At 45.8% G+C, this 25,108-nt stretch overlaps 1 protein-coding gene across 1 annotated transcript in view; it reads right to left on the bottom strand.

Annotated features, from left to right (window-relative positions):
* SLC9A3 (solute carrier family 9 member A3) overlaps positions 1-25,108 on the bottom strand; it is a 342,657-nt gene that overhangs the window by 199,265 nt on the left and 118,284 nt on the right. The window contains exon 3 of the mRNA XM_082257740.1: positions 7,922-8,082. Within this exon, the coding sequence (XP_082113866.1) occupies positions 7,922-8,082 (161 nt within the window). The remainder of the gene's footprint in view (positions 1-7,921; positions 8,083-25,108) is intronic.

Below are 25,108 nucleotides of genomic sequence, written 5' to 3'. Positions count from 1 at the left end.
GCCTTTGTGATGCCCCAAACATTCTTACTGTCTACAATATACCTCTGTGGTCACACAGTAAACACATTATTCACTTTCTAGTCGTAGTTATCACATTCAACTGAACTAAAGGGCGCAACCAACCTAATAAACTCCTTCTCACCACCAGTATGCATATATGCAGCCTCATGGATGTGGGCCTTTCTCTATGGGGCCATGTATATGCATATCTGTATCTGCGGCACGCTCCCAGCAGAGAGACCCGGCTCTCCCCGGGAGCTCTGAGTCCCGTAGTAACGAGTGGGACCCGGGACTCCCGGTTCCGGGTCACATACTCACTGCGAAAGCCTCTGATTGGCTATCACAGTGATTAGTCACTGTGCAGCCCACTCCTGTGTTTTCTCTCTCTCTGAATGGAGATAGAGATACATTGATACAGTACATTGTATTGTACCAGCCAGCAGTACCCGTCGGTGGTACTGCTGGCTAGTACTGCTGGATGGTTCCTGACCCACCGTCCATCCCCGAGCATCAGTGTAAATCTGTGACAGGAGCCACTGCTAGAGGAAGCATGTGGCTGCAGTAGAGAGCAGAGATGATGCTTCCTGTATCACTCCTGTCACAGGCAGAGGCGGAGTACATTTGGTATCACTCCGCCTGTGACAGGCTGAGCGGCTTTGTTCTTCACACACACACACACACACACACAGTACCAACCAGCAGTATCAGCCAGCAGTACCCGCCAGCATTTCCCACCAGCAGTACCCGCCAGCATTTCCCACCAGCAGTACCCACCAACAGTACCTGCCAGCAGTAACCACCAGCATTACCAGCCAGCAGTACTAGAGATCGACCGATTATCGGCAACACCGATATATCGAGGGCCGATATGCACTTTCCCCGATATATCGGAATCGGCCTTTGGATTTACCAATATTGCCGTGACGTAATCGCATATGTTGCGACGCGCCTCCGCGCACTGGGCACCAAAGGGTGCCGGCCAGCCACCCACCACAGGGTGCCAGCCACCCACCCACCCACCACAGGATGCCAGCCAACCACCAAAGGGTACCATGCCACCCACCCACTAAGGGGTGCCAGCCACCCAACACAGGGTGCCAGCCAGCCACCCACCACAGGGTGCCAGCCACCCACCCACCACAGGGTACCAGACAGACACCCACCACAGGGTGCCAGCCAGCCACCCATCACAGGGTGTCAGCCAGCCAGCTACCCACAACAGGGTGCCAGCCAGCCATCCACCCACCAAAGGGTGCCAGACACTCATCACCACAGGGTGCCATCCAGCCATTTTGTTTAAGCCTATATTAGTGTCTTTTTTAAGTTTCAATGGAGATGGATGGAGATAGAAAAATTAAAAGTGGGGTCTGGGACCAAAGTGTGCCGGCCAGCCACCCACCACAGGGTGCCAGCCAGCCAGCCACCCACCCACCACAGGGTGCCAGCCAACCACCAAAGGGTGCCATGCCACCCACCCACTAAGGGGTGCCAGCCAGCCAACCACCAAAGGGTGCCAGCCAGCCACCCACCAAAGGGTGCCAGCCAGCCACCCAACACAGGGTGCCAGCCAGCCACCCACCACAGGGTGCCAGCCAGCCACCCACCCATCACATGGTGCCAGACAGCCACCCACCCACCACAGGGTGCCAGCCAGCCACCCAAAGGGTGCCAACCACCCACCCACTGCAGGGGGCCAGCCAGACACCCACCCACCCACTCACCACAGGGTGCCACCCACCCACCACAGGGTGCCAGCCAGCCAGGCACCACAGGGCACCAACCAGACAGCCACCCACCACAGGGTGCCAGCCAGCCACCCATCACAGGGTGTCAGCCAGCCAGCTCCCCACCACAGGGTGCCAGCCACCAAAGGGTGCCAACCAGACACCCACCAAAGGGTGCCAGCCAGCCACATACCCACCCACCACAGGGTGCCAGCCAGCCATCCACCCACCCACCCACCAAAGGGTGTCAGCCAGCCACCTACCACAGGGTGTCAGCCAGCCAGCTGCCCACCACAGGGTGCCAACCAGCCACCAAAGGGTGCCAGCCAGACACCCACCACAGGGTGCCAGCCAGCCAGCCACCCTCCCACCACAGGGTGCCAGCCAGCCACCCACCACAGGGTGCCAGCCACCCAGCCACCCACCACAGGGTGCCAGCCAGCCACCCACCAAAGGGTGCCAGACACTCATCACCACAGGGTGCCAGCCAGCCATTTTGTTTAAGCCTATATTAGTGTCTTTTTTAAGTTTCAATAGAGATGGATGGAGATAGAAATATTAAAAGTGTGGTCTGGGACTATTTCTCTTCTCCATCTCCAGGAAAATCAGCAGCACTGTGCAACACTTGCAAAAACAATGTAAGCATGGGATCAAAAACTGCAAAAACCAAAAATACGTTTAATCTTTGGGCCCATCTAAGAGTTCATCATGTTGAAATGTACAGTATAATGCAGGACAGAAAAAAACAAAATGAATCACAAGGTGAAAAATCATTATCCCAGGCAACAATAACAGATATGTTTCAGAAAAAAAACAGGTGGCTAAAATCTGATGGAAGATCTCAAATGCTGGACAGAGTGATCACAGTGATGATGGTCACTGATAACCAGCCATTTACAATAGTGTCTGATTCTGGATTTCAGCAGTTGGTGTCCCTGCTTGAGCCAAGGTACACACTGAAGAGTGACAAATTTTATCGAACTGAAATGCTGCAGAAGATTCACCAAAAGGTCGTTGAGAAAGTAAAGGCTATGCTGAAACCAGAGAATGCTGGCAACTCACTCTCATTCATGACTGATTGCTGGTCAGGACAAACGGAAATACTAATGAGTCTTACATGCCATTTCATTGACAGCGAATGAACAAGAAGGCATTTGATGTTCAATACAAAAGTGATGCAAGGATCCCACATTGGGGAGTACATTAGAAAAATGTTTCTAGGCATGCTAGAAGAATGGGGAATCACCAAAGACCGAGTGATGCTTGTGCTGCGATACAGTGGAGGGAACATGGTTAAAGGTATGAGACTTGCTGAAGTGTCAGACCTCAGTTGCATGGCACACACCCTCCAACTTGTGGTAAATGATGGTCTGTCGAACCAGAAAACATTGCTTGACATTATTAGAATGCTGAAGAAGTGCGCAGGCCATTTCCACCCTTCTATTCCTGCCAAGCAGCGACTGAGGTGCATTCAGGAAGACCTTGGCCTACCCAAAATCAACTTGATGAACGCTGTTCCAACACGATGGAACTCAACGCTACACATGTTACAAAGGATGCTGGAGCAGTAGCGAACTCTAACTATATATTCTGGTGAATATGGACTTGGAGGACATTCTTGTCCTACTGCTGATCAGTGATCAGGACATAGTAACCAACATTATTGAGATGCTCCTACCCATTGAGGAAGTGACACTAAAGGTGAGTCATTACGACTCATCTGTGTCCTCTGTCATCCCATGTGTGAGAGTGCTGAAGATGCTTCTTCAACAGGAAGGACCCAAAACACGTGGCATTAAAGCATGTAGGCAGGCCATGAGGGACATCCTCGCCAAACGGTTTGAAAAAAAGAATGAGAAGAATAAAAATGTTGTGCTTGCATTTCTTTTGGATCCTCGATACAAGAACCATCCTTTCTCTTCTGATGATGTATTGGCCAAGGCAAAACAATGGCTGACAGAAGAGATTCAAGTTCAACAGAAGGTGCAGGAGGTTCCTCCTGACAAAAAGAAAAATCAAGAAGAGAAGGTTTCTGATGTGGAAGAGCAGGATGCAGGAGAAAAATGTCCAAAAAGACAAGAAGAGAAAATTCATTGTGGTGAAAAAGATGCCATGTTCAGTGTTTTATTGGGGCCTCATGCGGAGAATTCATCATAATCTGCAATAATGAGCCTGGGTGATGAACTTCATCTCTATTTGAAGGAACCAGTAATTGACAGAAAAAGTGATCATCTTCAGTGGTGGAAAGAAAATGAGGCACGCTACAAAAGACTTGCTTCTCATGCTAGAAGATACCTTTCTGCTCCTCCTTCCTCGGTACCAAGTGAGCATGTTTTTAGTCAAGTGGCAGCAATTTATGAAAAGAAAATAAGCCGTTTAACTGGTGAACATGCTGAAATGTTATTCTTTCTGCACAATAATATTGTTCTAATTAACTGGGAGTATTGATTTGAAAGTGTAGTAGTAGTGTCTGTCCACCAGTCCACTGAGTCCACTCCAATCCACTGTCTAGTTTTTGTCTAGCTATTTTTTCCAGCAGTTTTGCACTGACTGCGCTGTGCTGTGCTAGAAAAAAAAAGGTAGACAGTGGATTGAAGTCAGTGGACTACTGCTGCAGTAGTGCACCACTCACTGCTGCAATATTTTAAATCACTACTGCAAAATTATTGCAGTGAGTGAGTGCCCTACTGCAGCAGTAGTCCATTGACTCCACTTCAGTCCAATCCACTGTGTAGCGGTTGTGTTTCCTATCTTTTATTCTAGCAGTTTTGCACTGACTGCACTGCAGTAGGGAATTAAAATTATTGCAGTGAGTGATTGCACTACTGCATCAGTTTATTATGCATGAATGCACAATCAGAATTATGTGAAACTAAATGTCCCTGCAATTTAAGTTTTCCTATCAGTTCTCATGCAGTTAATGTGTGAAGAACAAGCCCTAATGTGAAAATTGTTAATAAAGTTGTACATGTTCAGTAACAGATTTGTGTCGAAATTTGTGTTTATATTGCAAAATTTTAAATGTGCAAAAATATCGGCCAATATTGGCCGATACGGATATGCGATGGCCAAAATATCGGTAACGAAAAACCGATATCGGACGATCACTAAGCAGTACCAGCCGATAGTAGCAGCCAGCAGTACCCACCAACAATACCAGACAGCAGTACCGGCCAGCAGTACCCACCAGCAGTACCAGCCAGCATTACCCATTAACAGCCAACAATATCCACCAAGAGTACCAGCCAGCTGTACCCATCGGCTGAGCCGCTCTGTAGACGCGTTTTGCAAGGTAGACGCGTTTCACACACTAATATGTGTGCTTAATCATTACCAAATGATGATTAAGTATGATTAAGCACACATATTAGTGTGTGAAACGCGTCTACCTTGCCACTTTTTTGCCACATTGGGATGTCCAATAAACCTGGATTTTGACCACATCTGAGTGCAGCCATTTCTTTTCATTATTGACTGTTCACGGAGGCGAGCTGGGGTGAGCACCGCTGTTGGTCATCAAGCTTCCCATTACCTTGAGCAGTGTATTTCTTTCCTTTGTAAGCCTCAGCATCTGTTTGAGCTCCAGCGGGGGGAGGAGAGGAGAGGACACACTGCCGCGGGAACCCGTCAGGCACAGGCTTCGGTGGTCACTTCCAATCGTCCACCTTCCTCCGCAGGCATGCACGCCACTCATCAGCTGCTCTCAACTCAGAGCGGGAGGTATCCGGGATTCCATAGCTATCCTCGGCTACGATGTTTCTGGGCTCCGGCGTTCACATCACACGGGAGGGGTGGGAGAGAGCGCGCAGCACGAGAAACTCACGGAGCACGCACACCCATGACCACTTCCGGCCACGCCCCGACCAAATACTATATCGAGAAGATAGAGTTTGATGTTTCTGATGATGATCACCCAATGGGAAAGAAAAATTGTAAAGTGAGAGCGATGATTGCAGATCCCACCTTGAATCCTGAAGACATGCACCAGTCTTCAGATGATGACTTTGTGTCCTATTCTGATGGTAGTGATGATCTGGATAAGTGTCATGCACGTCCAATAATCACACATCAGAGAAAAAGGAAAATAAATTGTCAGCATGGTGGAGAGAATGGTTTGGGGGATACTGCTTGTGATGAACTGAATGAAGTGGAAAAGGGGCCTACCCAAATTGAGCCCAAGGAACAGCTTGCAGTGGTGACCGAGTGTTTGGAAGAAACTGCAAGCAAGGTGAATGGTTTAGGAAATAGGACATTTAAAGATGAACCTGCAGTGGCTTTGAAGTGTGTTCAAACCTATGTAGGCAGAGCTGAAGATTTGAATGAGCGGTGTGCAGCCCTCATAAACATATCTAATGATGCCCTAACAAAAAACAAAGGCCCTAAGCCTGTAAGCAAAAATAGGACATGTGACACTGTTTAGTTCCCATAAGCAGGAAGCTGAGGATCTGATCAGCTATGGCCAAATTGAGTCAGATACAAGGAAGGCACCCTATAACAGTTTTGCAGTTTAAAAAAAAATGGGCAGATTAAGAAATGTGAGCAGTGAGCTATGTTTTTTGGCACAGGTGGAAGGAACATATAATCCGCTTTGTCTCTAATTATTTTAAGGTACTGAGCATCGAGAGGTGGACCAGGCAGGGCAGATGACCAAACCGGATGGGATGGGACAGACCAGAAGATCGTATAAGAGCCTGAGGAAGATGCAGATGATTTCCTGATGGCGGCTTAATTGGAGTGGACTTACATCTGATCATTTACCAGGAGGAGGACAAGGGACTTTCATCATTTCTGATTTTCTTTCCACAGACTGCCAAGGACATTGCTAACCCTGTTTAAAGTAATGTTGTAGCTGCCAGGGATTTAGTCTGACCACTCAGAAGATACGGGGTCGAAAAGGGAATTTTTTCCTCCCATTTAATGGGGGGTTTATTTTGCCCTTTCCTTGACAAAGGCTTTAAGATTAAGACATGTTGAAGATTCATACTTTCCCTATATTATGCTATAGTCAACAGGTGGTATGTGCTGCCGTTGTCTGTTTGTAGGGACTCTAATGCCATAATATGGAGTTTAGATTTTCAGGCCATATGTTCTTGCAAGCTATGGCTCTCCCCATTGATAAGCAAATAAACCAGTCCGATTGGTTTAGGAGCCAGAGGAACAAGATGTAATGTGGGGGGTGGTGTTTAGGACATTTTGAAAAAAAAAAGCATGTGTTCAGACAAAGGAGTTGTTTTTTTAAACAAAAAAAAGGAACAACATGTCTGCCCAAGACTTGATCTGAGGATTTGGGAGAAAGCAGCCCATCTCCATAAGAAGTTGAGTAACTGTTTAGGATTTTTATTTTATTTTTTTATTGCATACACATTGTACATGCTTAGAATAATTAGCTTGTGCATGTTGTAGGCATATTTTTGTAAAGAAGTAGAAATGTATGTAATTGTTTGTAATGTTGGTAATATTTGCCAATGTATGGGATCAACAGGTGGATTGTATCAGTTGTGGATTTTTAACTGATTCATGACAAATGTTCCCATACATGTGTAATATTATCTCCCACCCACAGGTGGCTTAGTGAGTTTCTTGGATATAAAATGGCTGCCGCATATTTAATGAACCATGTGGTTGTGGGGGATGTGCAGCCATGTGTTGATGACCTCACACACAAAATGACCTGTGAGTGGTCAAGATGAATGTCAACATCCTGTGGGTGGTCTTTTGTATACAGGACTATAAAAAGTAATTAGCATGAGAAAAGGGTTCCTGACCTGGCCAGCAGGAGATGGTTGGGGGAGCTTGGACAGCTTGGTTGCGGCTGGCTGGGGGAGGAGATTCTCTAGTGGGGCATGGGACAAGCCTCTGCTAAGACACAGTTTTACACCATCCATGCTTGGGTGGGGAAGCCTATGCTCTGTCCTTGTCTCAACCCACACTCAATAGGTCAGTGATAAGGACATTTTACTTCCCTTCACCAGGAATCCTTTAGGCATGTATTTGGCAGAAGCAGTGCAGCCTTTTTATGGGGCATCAGAGCAACCCAGGGGGCAATTGCCCTCCTGCCCCCTGGCCCAGCCCTCCCCTGCTCTGTACATATGTCCCTGTTTAGAATATTAATGCTATCTTGTCAGAAATGTCTCAAATTATATTAAATATGCCTAGCTGTACAAGGTTTGAATAAATATGAAATATTAAGGTCTTACCACTGTAACTGCATCATTCAGAAGCGATTCTCCAAAAACAATGATAAATAAGACATCATTGACATGGACTTCCTCAAATACGGCTAGAACAGCAACTGGGTCCACTGCAGCAATGAGGCTTCCAAAAAGGAGGAACTCCAAAACACCAATCTGTAAATCGCCTTTAGAAAAAAAAGTTTTTATTTTAATAATATGTCTGTTTTTCTTTGCAATATGTCATAGAGCTTTCTTACATTAAATATCCTCACACTCATCAGTAGTAGACAAAAAAAACCTCTTGCGTAACATTAGTAATTATTTTAAAAATGGTAATTAAAGTACAAATCAACTGTAACTGTCCGCTTATCACTTTAAATCTTTGTTCAGCACTTACTGCCCGGTGGAACCTTTCTGCCTTCCTTTTGGTTCCCTGGGGAATGTTTAATCAGCAGAACCACTAGACCACTCCTCCTCCTCCCTCTAGCTCTGAGCTAAAGTTTCTTGTGATTCAGATTTCACATTTAGATGCATGTCAGCAGCACCTCATGGAAGATGATTGCTATGGAGAATTTCTAAGGTTTAAGGTTGCACCCCTTGGCAAGCGGAGCGAGGTATGCAGTAAAAGTGCATTATATATAAAGTATATATGTGTATAAGTGCATTATATATAAAGTATATATGTTGTTAGACATAAATTGTGTCCATGCTGTTAGTTTAAAATATGCTATAGATAATGCAAAGCATTTTACATGTAGTCATGTTTCCTTAGATGTTTAATGTCATTTAGATATGTGTGCAGACAACTGAAATCCACCTTGTAACTTCACATTTGTAATTAACCTTGTAACCCCCTTTTTGGTGATCACTGTAAACAAATGTATTGTATGTCGTTTACAGTTTTCACGGTGCTTATGGTGTTCATGATGCTTATGGTTTACGGTGCTCAAGGTGTTAAAGAGATTAACATTGGTGGTGTTCAACCCTCCTGCACACCTTTGATGCAAAAGAATAAAAGAACTGCACCCGTCAGAAGCTCTCCTCTCGTTATTTACTCGATGCCAAAGGGGCCGCTACATCAACCTTACAGTTATGCTTTGACAACAAGATTATATTTCTTTCCTATCAGGATCTCTAGGAATGGTCTGATTGAGGTTCTGGCTTTACATAAGCCAAGCATCCTAGGAAGGTGCTAGACAGAGAGTATAGTTTTGAATCCTTTCTGTCGAACCAGAGAGATTGCAAGTAAATATATATATATATATATATATATATATAGTGTTCTCAGAGACAAGAGATTTGCACTAGGAGCTTTTTCGGAGGCTGCACACCCCAATAAACATTATAGAAAAAAATCCCCAGGGTTTTTTTAGCAGCAATTCTTTCCAAAGGACAAGTATTTATAAAATTACAGTAACTATGCATGTTTTTTTTCTTCGCTGTTGGATATCATTTTATCAATATTTTTGTAAACCAGGGCTCATACTTTTATTCTTGGAAAACCTATTTCATAACAGAATTGTAAAATAAAAATATTTTGTAGTTTTATAATACCTGACGAATGAGTGCACATGCATTTGGTACAGCCCTGGTGATTTGGCAGAGGAAAGTGCATGCTGGGATACTGTATAAATGCCAGGAGTACATGTGCTCAGGGGTTTTCTTTTTATTTTAATTCCTTTAAAATATAGTTCCTGGGGGGTCCCTTATTGTGCCAGTAAAGTGGCGCATCTGTACGATGTATAGAGCCTGCTGCAGCAATACTGAGAATACTGAGGAAAAAAAATGTCATTTAAATTTGCTTTCGGCTGTAATTTAATGCCGACTCCTTTGCAATACAGATGAAAAAAATGAAAAAAACGGCATGGGGCTCCCGCCCACCCAACGCCAAAATGAAAGATTAAAAAAAATGGCGTGGGGTCTCCCTTAGAATCAATACCAGACCTTTATCTGAGCATGCAGCCTGGCAGGTAAGGAATGGGGGGATGAGCGAGCGCCCCCCCCCCCCTGAACCATACAAGGCCGCTTGTCCTCAACATGGGGAGGGCATGTTGATGGGGACTAGGGCCTCTTCCCAACTACCCTGGACTGTGTTTGTCGGGGTCTGTGGGTGGGGCGCTTATTGGAATCTGGAAGCCCCCTTTAACAAGAATGAGCGAGCACCCCCCCTCCTGAACCATACCAGACCACTCTGCCCCCCCGCCCCAAAGCACTTTGTCCCCATAAAAAGAGGAAAACAACTGCGCTAATTCAAATAAGCAAAGCAGCAGCTTCAAGTGCGACTGACACCCCAAAAAGTAAATGTATATATTAAGCTGCGCTAACAATTGAAAAACAGTCCATGTGAATGTCCATAGATGAAAAGAAAAAAGATGACCCTGGTGCAGGTACCGCTTACCAGATTCCAATCATTGAAGAGCCAAATGAGTAGAGGCAGGGTCTTCAGATATGGAACACAGCAAGCTTCAGAAGGGCTCCGATATGAATCTCCTCAATAGTGTATGGGTAAAAAGGAGAAAAACTACACCATAGTGTAAACCAGTAACAGAAAGTAAATAACAAATGAGTTGTGACTTGTGCAGGTACCGCTTACCAGAAGTAGCAGATACTGTAGCCAAAATGATGGGAACCGAATCCGCAGACCTCAGAAAATAGGCAGCAAGCCCGTACCGTGGTGATGCAAATCTCCAAGGATAAGTTTAGACAAAAAGGAAAAAAAAGGCAAACGCCATAGCGTAAAACCATAAAACAACTAGTGATGACACCCAAATAGTGAAGCTAAAAATCCAATATTGATGAATAGTGACAGCCACCACCGAAAAGGATAGGATCCCCTTACTGACTGAACCAAGAGGATAAATCAATGGTGAGATAAACCGCTTACCAGATGGACTAAAAAGTAGACATAAAATAGAACCTAAAGGGCACCAGTGAGGATGGGTACTCTTACCAGCTCCAGGTATTGCATGAGCGGGGGTTCAAAGTGACGCTGGACAACACTCCTGATAGCGCTCAACCAACCAGGCTTGGCTTCACATTTGCGGTGACATGACAGACGGCAAACTCGGCAAGCACTCCCCTCCCTGGTAATCGCCTGCTTGCACACGCTACATGACTTCACCTTCTTAAAGTTCTTTATCTTAAATGTATGACAGTTCTGTCCCCCCAGGTCTTCAGGCTGTGTACCGAAGAATTGTTCTCACCATGAATGGCCAAATTGGCAACAGTGAGGGTGCCCTTTAGGTTCTATTATATGTCTACTATTTAGTCCATCTGGTAAGCGGTTTATCTCACCATTGATTTATCCTCTTGGTTCAGTCAGTAAGGGGATCCTATCCTTTTCGGTGGTGGCTGTCACTATTCATCAATATTGGATTTTTAGCTTCACTATTTGGGTGTCATCACTAGTTGTTTTATGGTTTTACGCTATGGCGTTTGCCTTTTTTTTCCTTTTTGTCTAAACTTATCCTTGGAGATTTGCATCACCACGGTACGGGCTTGCTGCCTATTTTCTGAGGTCTGCGGATTCGGTTCCCATCATTTTGGCTACAGTATCTGCTACTTCTGGTAAGCGGTACCCGCACAAGTCACAACTCATTTGTTATTTACTTTCTGTTACTGGTTTACACTATGGTGTCGTTTTTCTCCTTTTTACCCATACACTATTGAGGAGATTCATATCAGAGCCCTTCTGAAGCTTGCTGTGTTCCATATCTGAAGACCCTGCCTCTACTCATTTGGCTCTTCAATGATTGGAATCTGGTAAGCGGTACCTGCACCAGGGTCATCTTTTTTCTTTTCATCTATGGACATTCACATGGACTGTTTCACTTTGTCCCCATGTTGATGGGGACAAGGGCCTCTTCCCGACAACCCTGGGCTGTTGTTTTTGGGGTTTGCGAGTGGGAGGCTTATCGGAATCTGGAAGCCCCCCTTTAAAAAGGGGGCTCCCAGATCTCGCGCCCACCCCCATGTGAATGGGTATTGGGTACATCGTACCCATACCCATTCACTAAAAGAGTGTAAAAAAAGTAAAAACCACAGGAAAATAATTTTGACAAGTCCTTTATTACCACATAACGACCGCCCACCGCAGATATACTGCAGGAGGCAGCCGCTGCTAGGCAAAGTGACGTAGGGGTACGTCACTCGCTGAGCCGCCTGTAGGGGGCGAGCATGCACCCCCGGAGGCGCGCTCCCGGGGGCGTGGCCGAACCGCGGATGTGAGCAGACGTGGGAACAGATAGCTTCACCGAGTATCCTGCTATTTAATCCTTTAACCAGCTTTAACGGCCGCCTTACTTACCTTGAACGGTGCCAGTGCCGTCCCTGATCCTCCGCACAGCTCCGGTGAGTCGCTCCGATCCCCGCAGACATGCAAAAGCGGCCTAAGGAGGGTAAGGCAGCCGCGGCCGGACAGGCCAAAGATGGCGCCTCCGTGCCACGAGCCTCACCTAAGGACACATACCTTGAGGCCGCCCAGAGGCTCTTCACAAAAGCAGCCTCAAGGGACTGTTCTTCCTCCTCTGGGGTCGCGCTGAGCACATCGCCGGGCTCCCCTTCGGATGCAGATGACACGGTCCCACTGGGAGACATTTCTGAGCAAGTCCATGATTGGGATCCGGCGTGCTCAGACCAGGCCAGGCTGCAATCCTCCCCTTCTCCAGACCCTGAGCCCACACTCCGGGATGTTATGGCGGCTGTTAACTCCTGCAATTCCTCTATCACGGAGGCGCGCTCCCGCTCGTTTACAGGCATCCCCACGCGAGTGACCGGCGGCTCCAATGTCCGCCGGCCACTCGCAATCTCCCGCAGGAGAGGGAGAAAGGCAGACGGCTGATGTAAACACAGCCGTCTGTCATTCTCACTGATGTAAGTGCAGAGACTATACGATCCTGCTATGTAGTGGTTACATCACAAGCCACGCCCTCCCCCCACAGTTAGAATCACGCCCCTAGGGACAAACTTAACCACTTGATCACCAATAAAGTTAACCCCTTCTCTGCCAGTGTCATTTTGACAGTAACAGAGCATATTTATAGCACTGATTACTGTAGTAATGTACTCCAAAAAGAAAAATGTGATGCTTAGCACCTTGCTCCTGCGCTCAGAACCTGGTTCTCAGACTGCCTTTGTCACGGGATTCACACTTGGCATCCACAAATGGCTAAACCTTGCTGCCCTCTACGACCGGGGTGGTCGACAACACACTGTAAACATAAACACAAAAGAAGGGCGCACCAGCCTAGCGCATTATCCTCAGTAGGCATTTATTAACCACTTGCCGACTGCCTAACGCCGATCTACGTCGGCAGTCAGCCCCTCACAGGCAAAGTGACGTAGGGCTACGTCACTAGCTTGTGAGGGTCTAGGGAGCGAGCGCGCGCCCCCGCTCCCGCGTGGTCACGGACCCCCCCGCGCGTGTGACCGGCGGACCCGATGTCCGCCGGTCACTCGGCGATCGGCGGGGGAGAGGGAGAATGTCAGGCAGCTTGTGTAAACAAGCCACCTGTCATTCTCCTTGCTGTTAGGATACTGATCACTCGGATCTAGTATGTAGATCCGTTGATCAGTGTCCATACAGCTCAAGCCCCAGCCAATCACAGTAGAAAGCACGCCCCTAGGGATACACACAGCCCCTCCCTCCCAAATAAAGTTAACCCCTTCACTACCAGTGTATTTTTACAGTAACAGTGCATATATATAGCACTGATTACTGTAGAAATGTCACTGGTAACCCCAAAAGTGTCAAAAATGTCAGTCAAGGGTCCGATCTGTCCGCCCCAATGTCGCAGTACCGCAAAAAAAAACGCTGGTCGCCGCCATTACACGTTAAAAAAAAAAACAACAAAAATGACAGAAATCTTTCCCTTTGTTAGTAAACGCGATAACTTTTGCGCAAACCAATCAAAATACGCTTTTTGCCATTTTTTTTGATTTTTAAATTTTTTTTTGGGGAATTTCATATAAAAAAATGTGAAAAATATTGCTATTTTTGGAAAATTTACGCTCTTTTTTTGTTTATAGCGCGTGATCAAAAAATCGCACAGGTGATCAAATACCACCAAAAGAAAGCTCTGTTTGTGGGAAAAAAAGGACGCCAAATTCGTTTAGGTACAGCGTCGCACGACCGCGCAATTGTCCGTTAAAGTCACGCAGTGCCGAATCGCAAAATACCCCCTGGTCGGAATGGGGGTAAAATCTTCCGGGGCTTAAGTGGTTAATAAATTGTTAAAAAATGTCTTCTCACAAACAAGTGATGTAAACCAGCATATCAACTAACAACGTCCATGATGTTGGAGTCCAATATCTTGTCAAGATGAACGGCTGACGCGTTTTGAGGCAGTGCCTCTTCCTCAGAGCCTAAGGGCCATGTCTGAACCCTTGGTATATATATAGTAAAAGTTGTTTCCAAATGACCCCAAAAGAAAGGGGAGGAAGTACCTCCCTTGTGGGTTATCTACACGTTATCTAGACCTGTATCTCTCCCATACAACTGGCAGTATTTGGTATAGGCTTCTTTGGTAAGTTTCTCTTGATACCCCTTTTCCCGGAATCTGTTCTTTAAGATCAGACCCTGTTCCTCATAGTCCGTGACTCTAGTCCTCTGTAACCTGCAGAATTGGCCGTAGGGTACATTTCTAATCCATCTTGGGTGATGGTTACTCTTTGCGTGTAGATACCAATTCCCCCCGCTAGGTTTAAAGTGTGTCTTAGATATAATGTTCCCATTCAGTTCAGCCCGCAGTTCCAGGTCCAGAAAGACTAGACCGGTGTCATCTATCACATGGGTGAAGGAGATTTATATATACATCAAGTATATATTAAGCTTCAGTTAATGACATCTGTGTGGCCACACCCACAAGGTAAGTACTTCCTCCCCTTTCTTTTGGGGTCATTTGGAAACAACTTTTACTATATATATATATATATACCAAGGGTTCAGACATGGCCCTTAGGCTCTGAGGAAGAGGCACTGCCTCGAAACGCATCAGCCGTTCATCTTGACAAGATATTGGACTCCAACATCATGGACGTTGTTGTGCTGGTTTACATCACTTGTTTGTGAGTAGACGTTTTTTAACAATTTATTAATAAAAGCCTACTGAGGATAATGCGCTAGGCTGGTGCGCCCTTCTTTTGTGTTTATGTTTACTGTAGTAATGTCGCTGGTACTCCCAAAAGTGTCAAAAATGTCAGTCACGGGTAGGATCTGTCCGCCGCAATGTCGCAGTCCCGCAAAAAAAAATTCGCAGATCGCCTCCATTACTAGTAAAAAAAAAAATAATAAAAATGACAAATGACATAAATCTTTCCCGTAGTTAGTAAACGCAATAACTTTTGCGCAAAACAATCAAAATACGCTTATTGCAATTTTTTTTTTTACCAAACATATGTAGCAGAAAACAAATTGGCCTAAAATGTTAAAAAATTTAGATTTTTAAAAAAAATTTTGAGAATTTCATATAAAAAATATTGTTATTTTTTCAAAATTGTTGCTCTTTTTTTGTTTATAGCGCAAAAAATAAAAATCGCGCAGGTGATCAAATAGCACCAAACGAAAGCTCTATTTGTGGGAAAAATAGAACGTCAATTTTGTTTGGGTACAGCGTTGTCGCGCAGTGCCGAATCGCAAAATAGGGCCTGGTCTTTTGAGCAGCCAAATCTTCCGGGGCTTAAGTGGTTAAAAAGGAAAAAAAAAAAAAACAGGGTCCCTCAATGGAAATTCATTGTCAATCATGATGCCTGCCTGGCCCGAAAAATAGAAAAAATAAAAAAAAAAACGCTTCGCCTCCTAAGAGGCTACCTGCCATAAGCCCGCTCTTTGGCTTTGACAGTTCTTTTATACGCAAGGGCGGAGTCACCCGGTTATGTCACCCAGTGGCACCTCCCCCCTTCTAATGTCACATGACTTCATGTATGTCAGAAGCTATTTTTCGGGTTCGGCGGTTGTCGTGATTTAAATCGAGGGACACTATTTTTTCTCTTTTTTCTTTTTAATAAAGGACTTGCCAAAAACTGTTTCCTGTGGTTTTTACTTTTTTACACTTTTTTGGTACCCAATACCCAAACACATGGGGGGAGGCAGGATCTGGGGGCCCCCTTGTTAAAGGGGGCTTCCACATTCCAATAAGCCCCCCCCACAGACCCCCACAAACACAGTCCAGGGTTGTTGGGAAGAGGCCCTAGTCCCCATCAACATGCCCTCCCCATGATAAGGGCAAGCGGCCTGGTATGGTTCAGGAAGGGGGGGGGGCGTTCGCTCATTGTCATCCCCTTTCCTGGCCTGCCAGGCTGCATGCTCAGATAAGGGTCTGGTATGGATTTTGGGGGGGACCCCGCACTGTTTATTTTTTTTAATTTTGGCGTGAAGTTTACTTTAAAATCTATACCAGACCCAAAGGGCCTGGTGTGGATGATTTTGGGGCGGACCTCACACCATTTTTTTTATTTTGGCATGGTGTACCCCTTAAAAGCTATATCAGACCCAAAGTACCTTGTATAGATTTCAGGGTGGGGGGGGGGGGGGTTATTCTGTCATAGGGTTCCCCTTAACCACCTAAATATAGGACACTTTCACCCCCTTCCTGCCCAGAACAATTTTCTGCTTTCAGTGCTCATTGGCGTCTATGGGAAATCTTGGTCAGCTTGACATGGCACTGCTCCCCGTCTTTAACATTGGCATCAATGGGAAATCTTGGTCAGCTTAACTGCTCCTGAACCCTAAGGGACAGGGACACCAAACTTGGGGAGCACCAAGAGGGCACCAAGATTAAGCGATAAGCTCAGGGGTCAAGTCCTGGGAAAAAAAGTGTGGGAACTCACCCAAGATTACCACCCCCCACCTCAAAAATTAAAAAACAGTGTGTGTTCGTGTATATATACACCTTTTGAGGAACGAGGGCCACTTTAGCGACTTGGTAACAGATTGTGGGCCACAATGAACAGACCAGGCAGATAAGATAATAGGTCCATGTCAGCATATGCAGAGCAGACACGGACACAGCCCGTTCTACTCTATGGGCCCTCCAATCTGGTCTGTGCAAACAGAAGGGGACAGATTCCCCTTCTGTTTTGTTACATGGATTGAATTGGGTTCCTGCAGGTATCGCTTGCTGCTGCTGTCCCCCAGGTGGGTATGGCTGGTGGCTGCTAACTGGCTGTTCCCCAGGGCTGGTACTGCTGGCTGGTACTACTGGTATGTACTGCTGGTGGGTTACGTATACTTTAAGTAGCAAATTTCCCTAGTTCTCCTCTATCTCTCGCCCCTCTCTATTCTTTCTTTCTTCTCTCTCTCTCTTTCTCCCTTCTCTCTCTCTCTCTCTTTCTCCCTTCTCTCTCTCTCTCTCTCTCTTTCTCCCTTCTCTCTCTCTCCCTCCCTACTATCTCTCTCTCTCCCTTCTCTCTCCCCCTTCTCTCTCTCTCTCTCTCTCTCTCTCTCTTTCTCCCTTCTCTCTCTCTCTCTCTCTCTCTTTCTCCCTTCTCTCTCTCCCCTCTCTCTCTCTCCCTCCCTACTCTCTCTCTCTCTCTCTCCCTTCTCTCTCCCCCTTCTCTCTCTCTCTCCTCTCTCTCTCTCTCTCTCTATCCTCTCTCTCTCTCTCTCTCTCTCTCTCTCTCTCTCTCTCTCTCTCTTGGACGCCGGACAAACATTTTCTTGGGGCTCCCATGCAATTTTGCTCTCTACCCCAACACCCCAAAAAATCTTTGCTATTCATTCTCATATATTTGCAGCCATGTACAGTGCTCTATGCACACAACACATCCAATAGTCAAACTCAGAAGTGAGCAAGAGAGGGTGGCTACATTCCTACCTACAGTAGGACCATGAATCGGGAACTTATTCACCCTCTCACAGAAAGTCAGATCACAGCAGCAAAAAATAAAAAATAAAAGCGGTAATTTGGAAAAAGCTGAGAACAAGAGAATTAACTTTATTTGAGCTAAGAATATACACCCACTTTATTAGGTACACACCTGTTCAATTACTTGGTAACACAAACTGCTAGTCAGCCAATCACATGGCAGCAACTCAATGCATTTAGGCATCTAGATGTGGTGAAGGCGATTTGCTGAAGTTCAAACCGAGCATCAGAATGGGGAAGAAAGGGAATTGAAGTGACTTTGAACGTGGCATGGTTGTTGGTGCCAGAAGGGCTGGTCTGAGGATTTCTGGTATTTTCACACACAACCATCTCTCGGGATTACAGAGAATGGGGGGGAAAAGAGAAAATATCCAGTGTGTGGAGGAAAATGCCTTATTGATGTCAGAGGTCAGAGGAGAATGGGCAGACTGGTTCCAGATGATAGAAAGGCAACAGTAACTGAAATAACCACTCGTTATAACTAAGGTATGGAGAATACCATCTCTGAGCACACAACACATCAAACCTTGAAGCAGATGGGCTACAGCAGCAGAAGACCACACGGGTCTTCCCAACCTTTCCTATAGATTAAATAATATACACTCATTTGGGTTATTTTTTTCCAACTAAAAATGTAGTAGAATATATTTTGGCATAAATATATGAAGAAAGATTATTTTTTTTTGCAAAATTGTATAACAGGAATAAATAGAAACATTTTTTTTTTTTTTCAAAATATTCAGTCTTTTTTGTTTATTTAGCATAAAAAGAATTTAAAAAAAGCAGGCGGTGATTTATTTTGACAGCCCTGAAAATTGGCCTGTTCAGGAAGGGGGTAAAAGTGTCGGGCACTGCAGTGGTTAGAGACCCTAGTGGTCTATTCTGTTATAAATACCTGTCAGCAATAATGTGATTTGAGCCATGCATGTGCAGATCACATCGCATTTAGAGCCCACTCTGTGTGCTGCAGCAATGTGACTCCTGTGCGCATGCACAGGAATGATGTCACCGCAGCCTATCCATTCAAGTGTTTAAAGGTTGAGAACCCAGAACGAAGACTGGGAGAAGAGGGTTGTGCTGAGGGCCAAGGGGAACCGTGAGGGGCTCCGTTTGCAGATACGTCTGTCATAATGTGATAGTATGCAGTGCACACTAGTGCATTATGACTTAAATCTGCAGGGGAATGAGTTTTTTTTTTAAATGACTTGGGCCTGGTTCTCATGTAGGCAGGTTTGTGCAGGCACAACAGCTTATTCATGTGAATGGGCAGCCGTGCCTGCATTTCCCACTGAAAAAAAGTGCATGCAGCATTTAAAAAAAGCTGTGGCCTTGAAATCGCATCATGCTTTTGCACCATATGACTCATGTGACCCACGCATCTAAAAATGCAGCATATTTGCAGGTGCAGGAACTGCAGGTAAGTCACATGGTGCAAAAGCATGATGCGATTTCAAGGCCACTGCGTTTTTAAAATGCTGCATGCACCTTTTTTTCTGGGAAATGTTGACACGGCAGCCCATTTAAATAAATAAGCTGTATACATGAGAACCAGGTCTAACAGAAGCCCATCAAGCAGTGCTGAGTCTGAGTGTCACAGTGTAGAAGATGTCAGCACAGTGCCCCGGGTCTTCTGGGCCATGCTGCTCTCTAATGAACAGCCACAGCCAGGTCAGAGTTTTAGAACTAGTCTGGTACCTATATATGGGGAGCCAGGGGAGGAGAAGGACCTACCTGTACCCTGGTCTGCTCTAATCCGATCTGTGAGCTCACAGTGCTTCTGGCTGCTACCAGCACTCTGAAATCAGCTTCTACCCGAGGCCTCTTAGGTCCCGATGTGCAGGCATAGCAGGGGGCGGGGCCAGAGTGTCATTGGAGCTCACTGCCCCGTCTGCTCCTTCCTCGGCTGTTACATCTGGGGACTGAACAAGACTGATGGGGCTCCTCCTGATTTTCAGGCAGCTCGGGCTTACTTGGCAGCTGCCCTGCCTCCCTCTCTCATCTGCAGAGCCGATGCTTCTGTTTCACTCCTGTCACAGGCGGAGTACATTTGGTATCCCTCCACCTGTCACAGGAGCCGGCACTATACAGAAAGCATTGGCTCTGCTTCCTGCAGTGCAGCTCCTTTCTTCACAATGTGCTCGGGAATGTCGGGTCTGGCGGGTCGGGAACCGCAATCTGGGCTTACCAACCCGCCATCCCAGAGCAGGAGATCGTGCCAGGCGCTGGGATCGTGTTGGGGGGATGCAGCTGCTAACGGGAACGGCGTTCCTGCTGTAAAAATAGTACAGGAACGTCATTCTTATGTGTTCCCCCAGGATTTGAGCCAGAATCATCTCCTATATCGCCTGCTAACATTACTGTTCGGACTCGCAATACAGAGACCTCCAACCTACAAAAGCCTGAACCTCTTCAAGTCCACAACACACCTACACAGCAAACCACATTACCTCCTGTCAACGACAAGGTGACTCCAAGCGACAAGCCACAGTTCAAGCAACAGCCAGCAGAAGCCTTATAGACTAAGCTAAATGCTCTTGCAACGTCATTTTATACTGGTGAACCTCTCCCTTATTCCCCAGAGAACCTTTACACAGGAGGGGTCCCACAAGTTACTTTGGAACCAAAGAGTGAGAGATCAGAACTATCTGACTTTGCCAGATATATGATTCGCCATGAGCTCATTAACATTAGCCTCTCAAAGTTCGATGGCTGTCCAGAGAACCACAGGGCTTGGAAATAAACTTTCAAAGCTGCTATTGTTGATCTCAACCTTACTGTCAAGGAGGAACTTGATTTGCTTATAAAGTGGCTGGGGCCAAAATTTGTAGATTGTGTTAAAAGACAGAGCAGTACATGCTGACTACCCAGATGCAGGTCTTGCTGCTGCCAGGGCAAGACTTGAGCAAACCTATGGTGGTTCTGAAGCCATAGAAAGTGCTCTATTTAAGAGACTGAAAAACTTTCCAAAAATAGGTAGTAAAGATCATCGCAAGCTTCAAGAACTAAGCGACCTCCTCATGGAGTTAGAGTTGGCAAAGGCAGACTCTCGTCTATCTGGGCTAAGATTTCTGGACATTGCTCATGGCGTGACTCCAGTGGTGTCTAAACTGCCATACAACCTGCAAGGTGTCATGGTGTGGGGCTGCATGAGTGCTGTCAGCCCTGGGGAGCTACAGTTCATTGAGGCAACCATGAATGGCAACATGTACTGTGACATATTAAAGCAAAGCATGATCCCCTCCTTTTGGAGACTGGGCCGCAGGGCAGTATTCCAACATGATAATGACCCCAAACACACCTCTACCACGACCACTGCCTTGCTAAAGAAACTGAGGGTAAAGGTGATTGACTGGCCAAGCATTTCTCCAGACCTAAACCCTATTGAGCATCTGTGGGGCATCCTCAAATGGAAGGTGGAGGAGCGCACGGTCTCTAACATTCACCAGCTCCATGATTTTGTCATGGAGGAGAGGAAGAGGACTCCAGTGGCATCCTGTGAAGCTCTGGTGAACTCCATGCCCAAGAGGGTTAAGGTAGTACTGAAAAATAATGGTGGCCACACAAAATATTGACACTTTGGGCCCAATTTGGACATTTCCCCTTAGGAGTGAACTCACTTTTGTTGCCAGAGGTTTAGACATTAATGGCTGTTTGTTGAGTTATTTCGTGGGGACAGCAAATTTACACTGTTATACAAGCTGTACACTCACTACTTTACATTGTAGCAAAGTGTAATTTCATCAGTGTTGTCACATGAAAAGATATAATAAAATATTTACAAACATGTGAGGGGTGTACTCACTTTTATGAGATACTGTATAATTAAAGAGGTTGTAAACCCCCCAAAAAAAAGAAAATTATGAAATACTTACCTTAGAACGAAGCCCCCACAGTGCCGTCCGCTCAGCAGAGACACGGCCGACATGTTCGGCCATCCTGCTTCCTGGTTCGTGTCCTCCGGCCATCTGATTGGCCCGGAGGCGCAATGACATCACTCCCACGCATGACATCACTCACGTTCAAGGCATAGGGCTCTGAAGGAACGGAACGCGCTGATGACGTCATCAGCTGCATTAAAAGTAAATATCTCCTAAACGGTGCAAGTTTAGGAGATATTTACAGTACTTATAGGTAAGCCTTATTAAAGGCTTACCTTATAGGTACAAGTTACAAGAGAATGTTTACAACCCCTTTAAGGGCTCAGCAGCCCACTTATATTGAGACAAAAAGTTCAACACAAAGTTCAGTTCAGACTGGTTGCCCACTAAGGGGTTCTTCTCCAGCAACCATACATAATGAAAAAAATGCTAGCCCACCTGGCTACACTTCGCCTCTTATCGCATTGATGTGCAGACCCACTCCAGGCCTCCTGATAGGGTTTTCCCAGTACCCGGGATTATCACACACTTCTCGGGAACTCAGACTCCCTCCAACCCTCCTGGACTTGCTAGGACAGCATTCCCAATCTCTCTAGACTCATGTAGATGTCCTAAATTTCCCAGTCCTTTGCCCAAGAAGTCCCCTCAGCATGGGGACTTGTCTCCCAAGGAAGTCACCCTTCCTGGCTGGAGCACACCACTCTTTTCACACAAAGGCTGTCTCCAAATGGCAGCAACTGCCCTTAGCTACTCTCAGACTTGGTGCAAAATGGTCCTGCACACCTGTGTACTCACACAGGCTGCAGGCTACCAGCAAAACTTTGACACAGGATTGAAGGTTCTGTCAAGATGCTTTTAAACCTTCGAACTCCAGGCCCAATCTGGAGCTCCTAAACTCAGGGAAAACTTACAACACAGCTCCGCTCTCAATAAACAATAGTCTGGCTAGATCGGTGCATTTCTATATATGTGCTCCTACTATGGAGGCTCTCAAAATGTATAGTGTTAGGACTGCACACTGCAAATAATACTGGAGTGCTTTTTCGCAGTCGTAGCCTCTGCAGCTAATGTGTGCAAACTAAAACCCAGTTTTTAATGTGAACTGTTAGACAGGACAATTCAGTTTGTTGTAGGCTAATAGGTAAGTTGAGCTGGGAATTTTTCTTTGTGTTTGTTAGACATGCTTCGCCCTTCCAGTTGGGGCAGTTGCCATTTGTACTTCCACCTAACTACTTTTTATATTTCTGCTATGAGCTTGTTTAACAAAATAGATTTCTAATTTTTTTAGAAGAAAGTTTTTTTTTTTGGTGGTATTGTCTTGAAACAATGATTTCTCTTAATATCCAAAAACAAGGAAAGTTTTAAATATGTTTAAAAAGTCATCATTGCGCCGCAACAAAAGATAATAGGCTGCCCTGTGCGGGTTGCCACACGTTCGGAAACACAAAGATGCAAATGCAGCCTAAATGGTAATGCACTTTTTACGCATGTTTGCCACATGTTCGAAAATGTGCAGATGTGAATGTAGCCTAAATGGCAATGCAATCGCAAAAGGTTTGTTGGGCCTTTCTGAATGCACAGAAAACGAAAGTTGTGCAGCGCATTTCAGAAACGTGTGCGTGTAGGCTTCGTTCGCATCTCCGTGTTTCCGAGCAACTAGCACATAAAATACGCACTTTGCTGTGCATTCAGAAACATGTGTTGCACTTGCGTGCCATTTAGGTTGTGTTGGCATCTGCGTATTTCCAAACGCATGGCAACTCACACAGAAAATGCACACTTTGCGGTACGTTTTGAAAAAACGTGTCTAAACGCGCGTCCACTTGCGTTGCCATTTGGGCTGCGTTTGCATCCATGCATTTCCAAACACGGGGAAACCTGCAGATAAAATGCCCACTTTGCCATGTGTTTCAAAAACATGCAGAAACACATGGCGCACTTGCTTTGGCATTTGGACTGCATGTTTCTCAAACGCAAGACAACCCACAAAGAATACGTGCACTTTGCTCCACATTTTGGAAAAACCATGCATCTCTCTTGCCGCACATTTAGGCTGCATTTGCACATTTTAAAACGTGAGGCGACCCGCACAGAATTTGCACACTTTGCCGCAGGTTTAAGAAATGCAGGTAGCACTTACGTTGCCATTAGTTTGCACTTGCATCTGCATGTTTCTGAACGTGCGGCAAACGCATGTCACATTTCATTGCCATTTAGGCTGCGATAATGACTGCGCATTTCCAAATGTTTGGCAACTTGCACAGAAAGCACGTGCTTTGCTGTGCATTTAAATAACACACGGCAAACACGTGCTGTGCTTGCATAGCCATTTAGGCACATTTGCAAAAAGCGCGGCAACCTACACGGAAATCACAAGCTTTGCCATGCATTTTGGAAAGGCCTGGTAATGTGCAGCAAATGCATGACATGCTTGCATTGTCATTTAGGCTGTGTTCATATCTGCGCATTTCTGAACGTGTGGCAACCTGCTCAGAAAACTTTGCAGCCATTTGGGGAATATGCATTGCACTTCTGTTGCCATTATGGCAGCGCAAGTATGATGTGCATTTGCAGCGCATTTCCAAAATGGAAACGTGCAAAGGTGAATGCAACCTAATTGTTAAAGGACACCCCAATTACAGTTAGAAGACGCGTGTTTTTACACATGACAAAACACGCAACAAATTTGCTAAATGGCACTCCACAGCCAAAAACATTCTTGAGCTACTTTTGGGTGTTTGTCGTGCAGAAGGCAGCCTATTCAAGTGAATGGGCTACCCTATGTGCGATGCATGTTAATGCTTGAAATTCACACGTTTCTGCTATGCTCAGGTGTGAATGGAATCTGCATGAGAGAAAGTTTTTAGGCAGCAAGGATGACCAGGGAGTAGAGGTTAGAATTACAAAAAAAAAAAAACTCATCCATCAAAGTCCCATAGGAATCCTTATCTATGGTTCTGCAACTCCTGTAAGTACAGTCTCATTGAAGTTGTATCAAGATTGGAAGCTGCATAGTCGCTTTGGAAATTGCATGACAATGGGGTCACAGCAGTGTTAACTGAACCTAAAACCTAATGGTCTGAATACTGATATAGACATACAGAGCTTGATTTACTAAAACTGGAGAGTGCTAAATCTGGTGCAGCTCTGCAAAAAAGCCATTTAGCTTCCAGTTTTTTTTTGACAAAGCTTAATTAAATAAGCTGAAGTTAGAAGCTGGCTACCATGCGTAGCTGCAGCCGATTTTGCACTTTTTACCAGGGCCGGATCTAGTCTGTCTAAAGTGGGGGATGCAGTAAAAAATGTTGGGGGGCAGAGGATAGGGTTAGTAGTTTATAGGGCAGTGTACAGGGGTAAGCAGGATAGAGGACAATGGTCAGCAGGGCAGTGTATGGGGTCAGCAGCGCGGAGGACAGGGGTCAGCAGTAAGTGATGCAGAGGACAGATTTTGCCTAACAGAGGAAGGAACT

The sequence above is a fragment of the Pelophylax lessonae genome, assembly GCF_965119305.1.
Source record: "Pelophylax lessonae genome assembly, chromosome: 5".
Lineage (NCBI taxonomy): Eukaryota > Metazoa > Chordata > Amphibia > Anura > Ranidae > Pelophylax > Pelophylax lessonae.
Note: the sequence above shows the minus strand (reverse complement) of the source record. Positions and strands in the feature narration are given on the sequence as shown.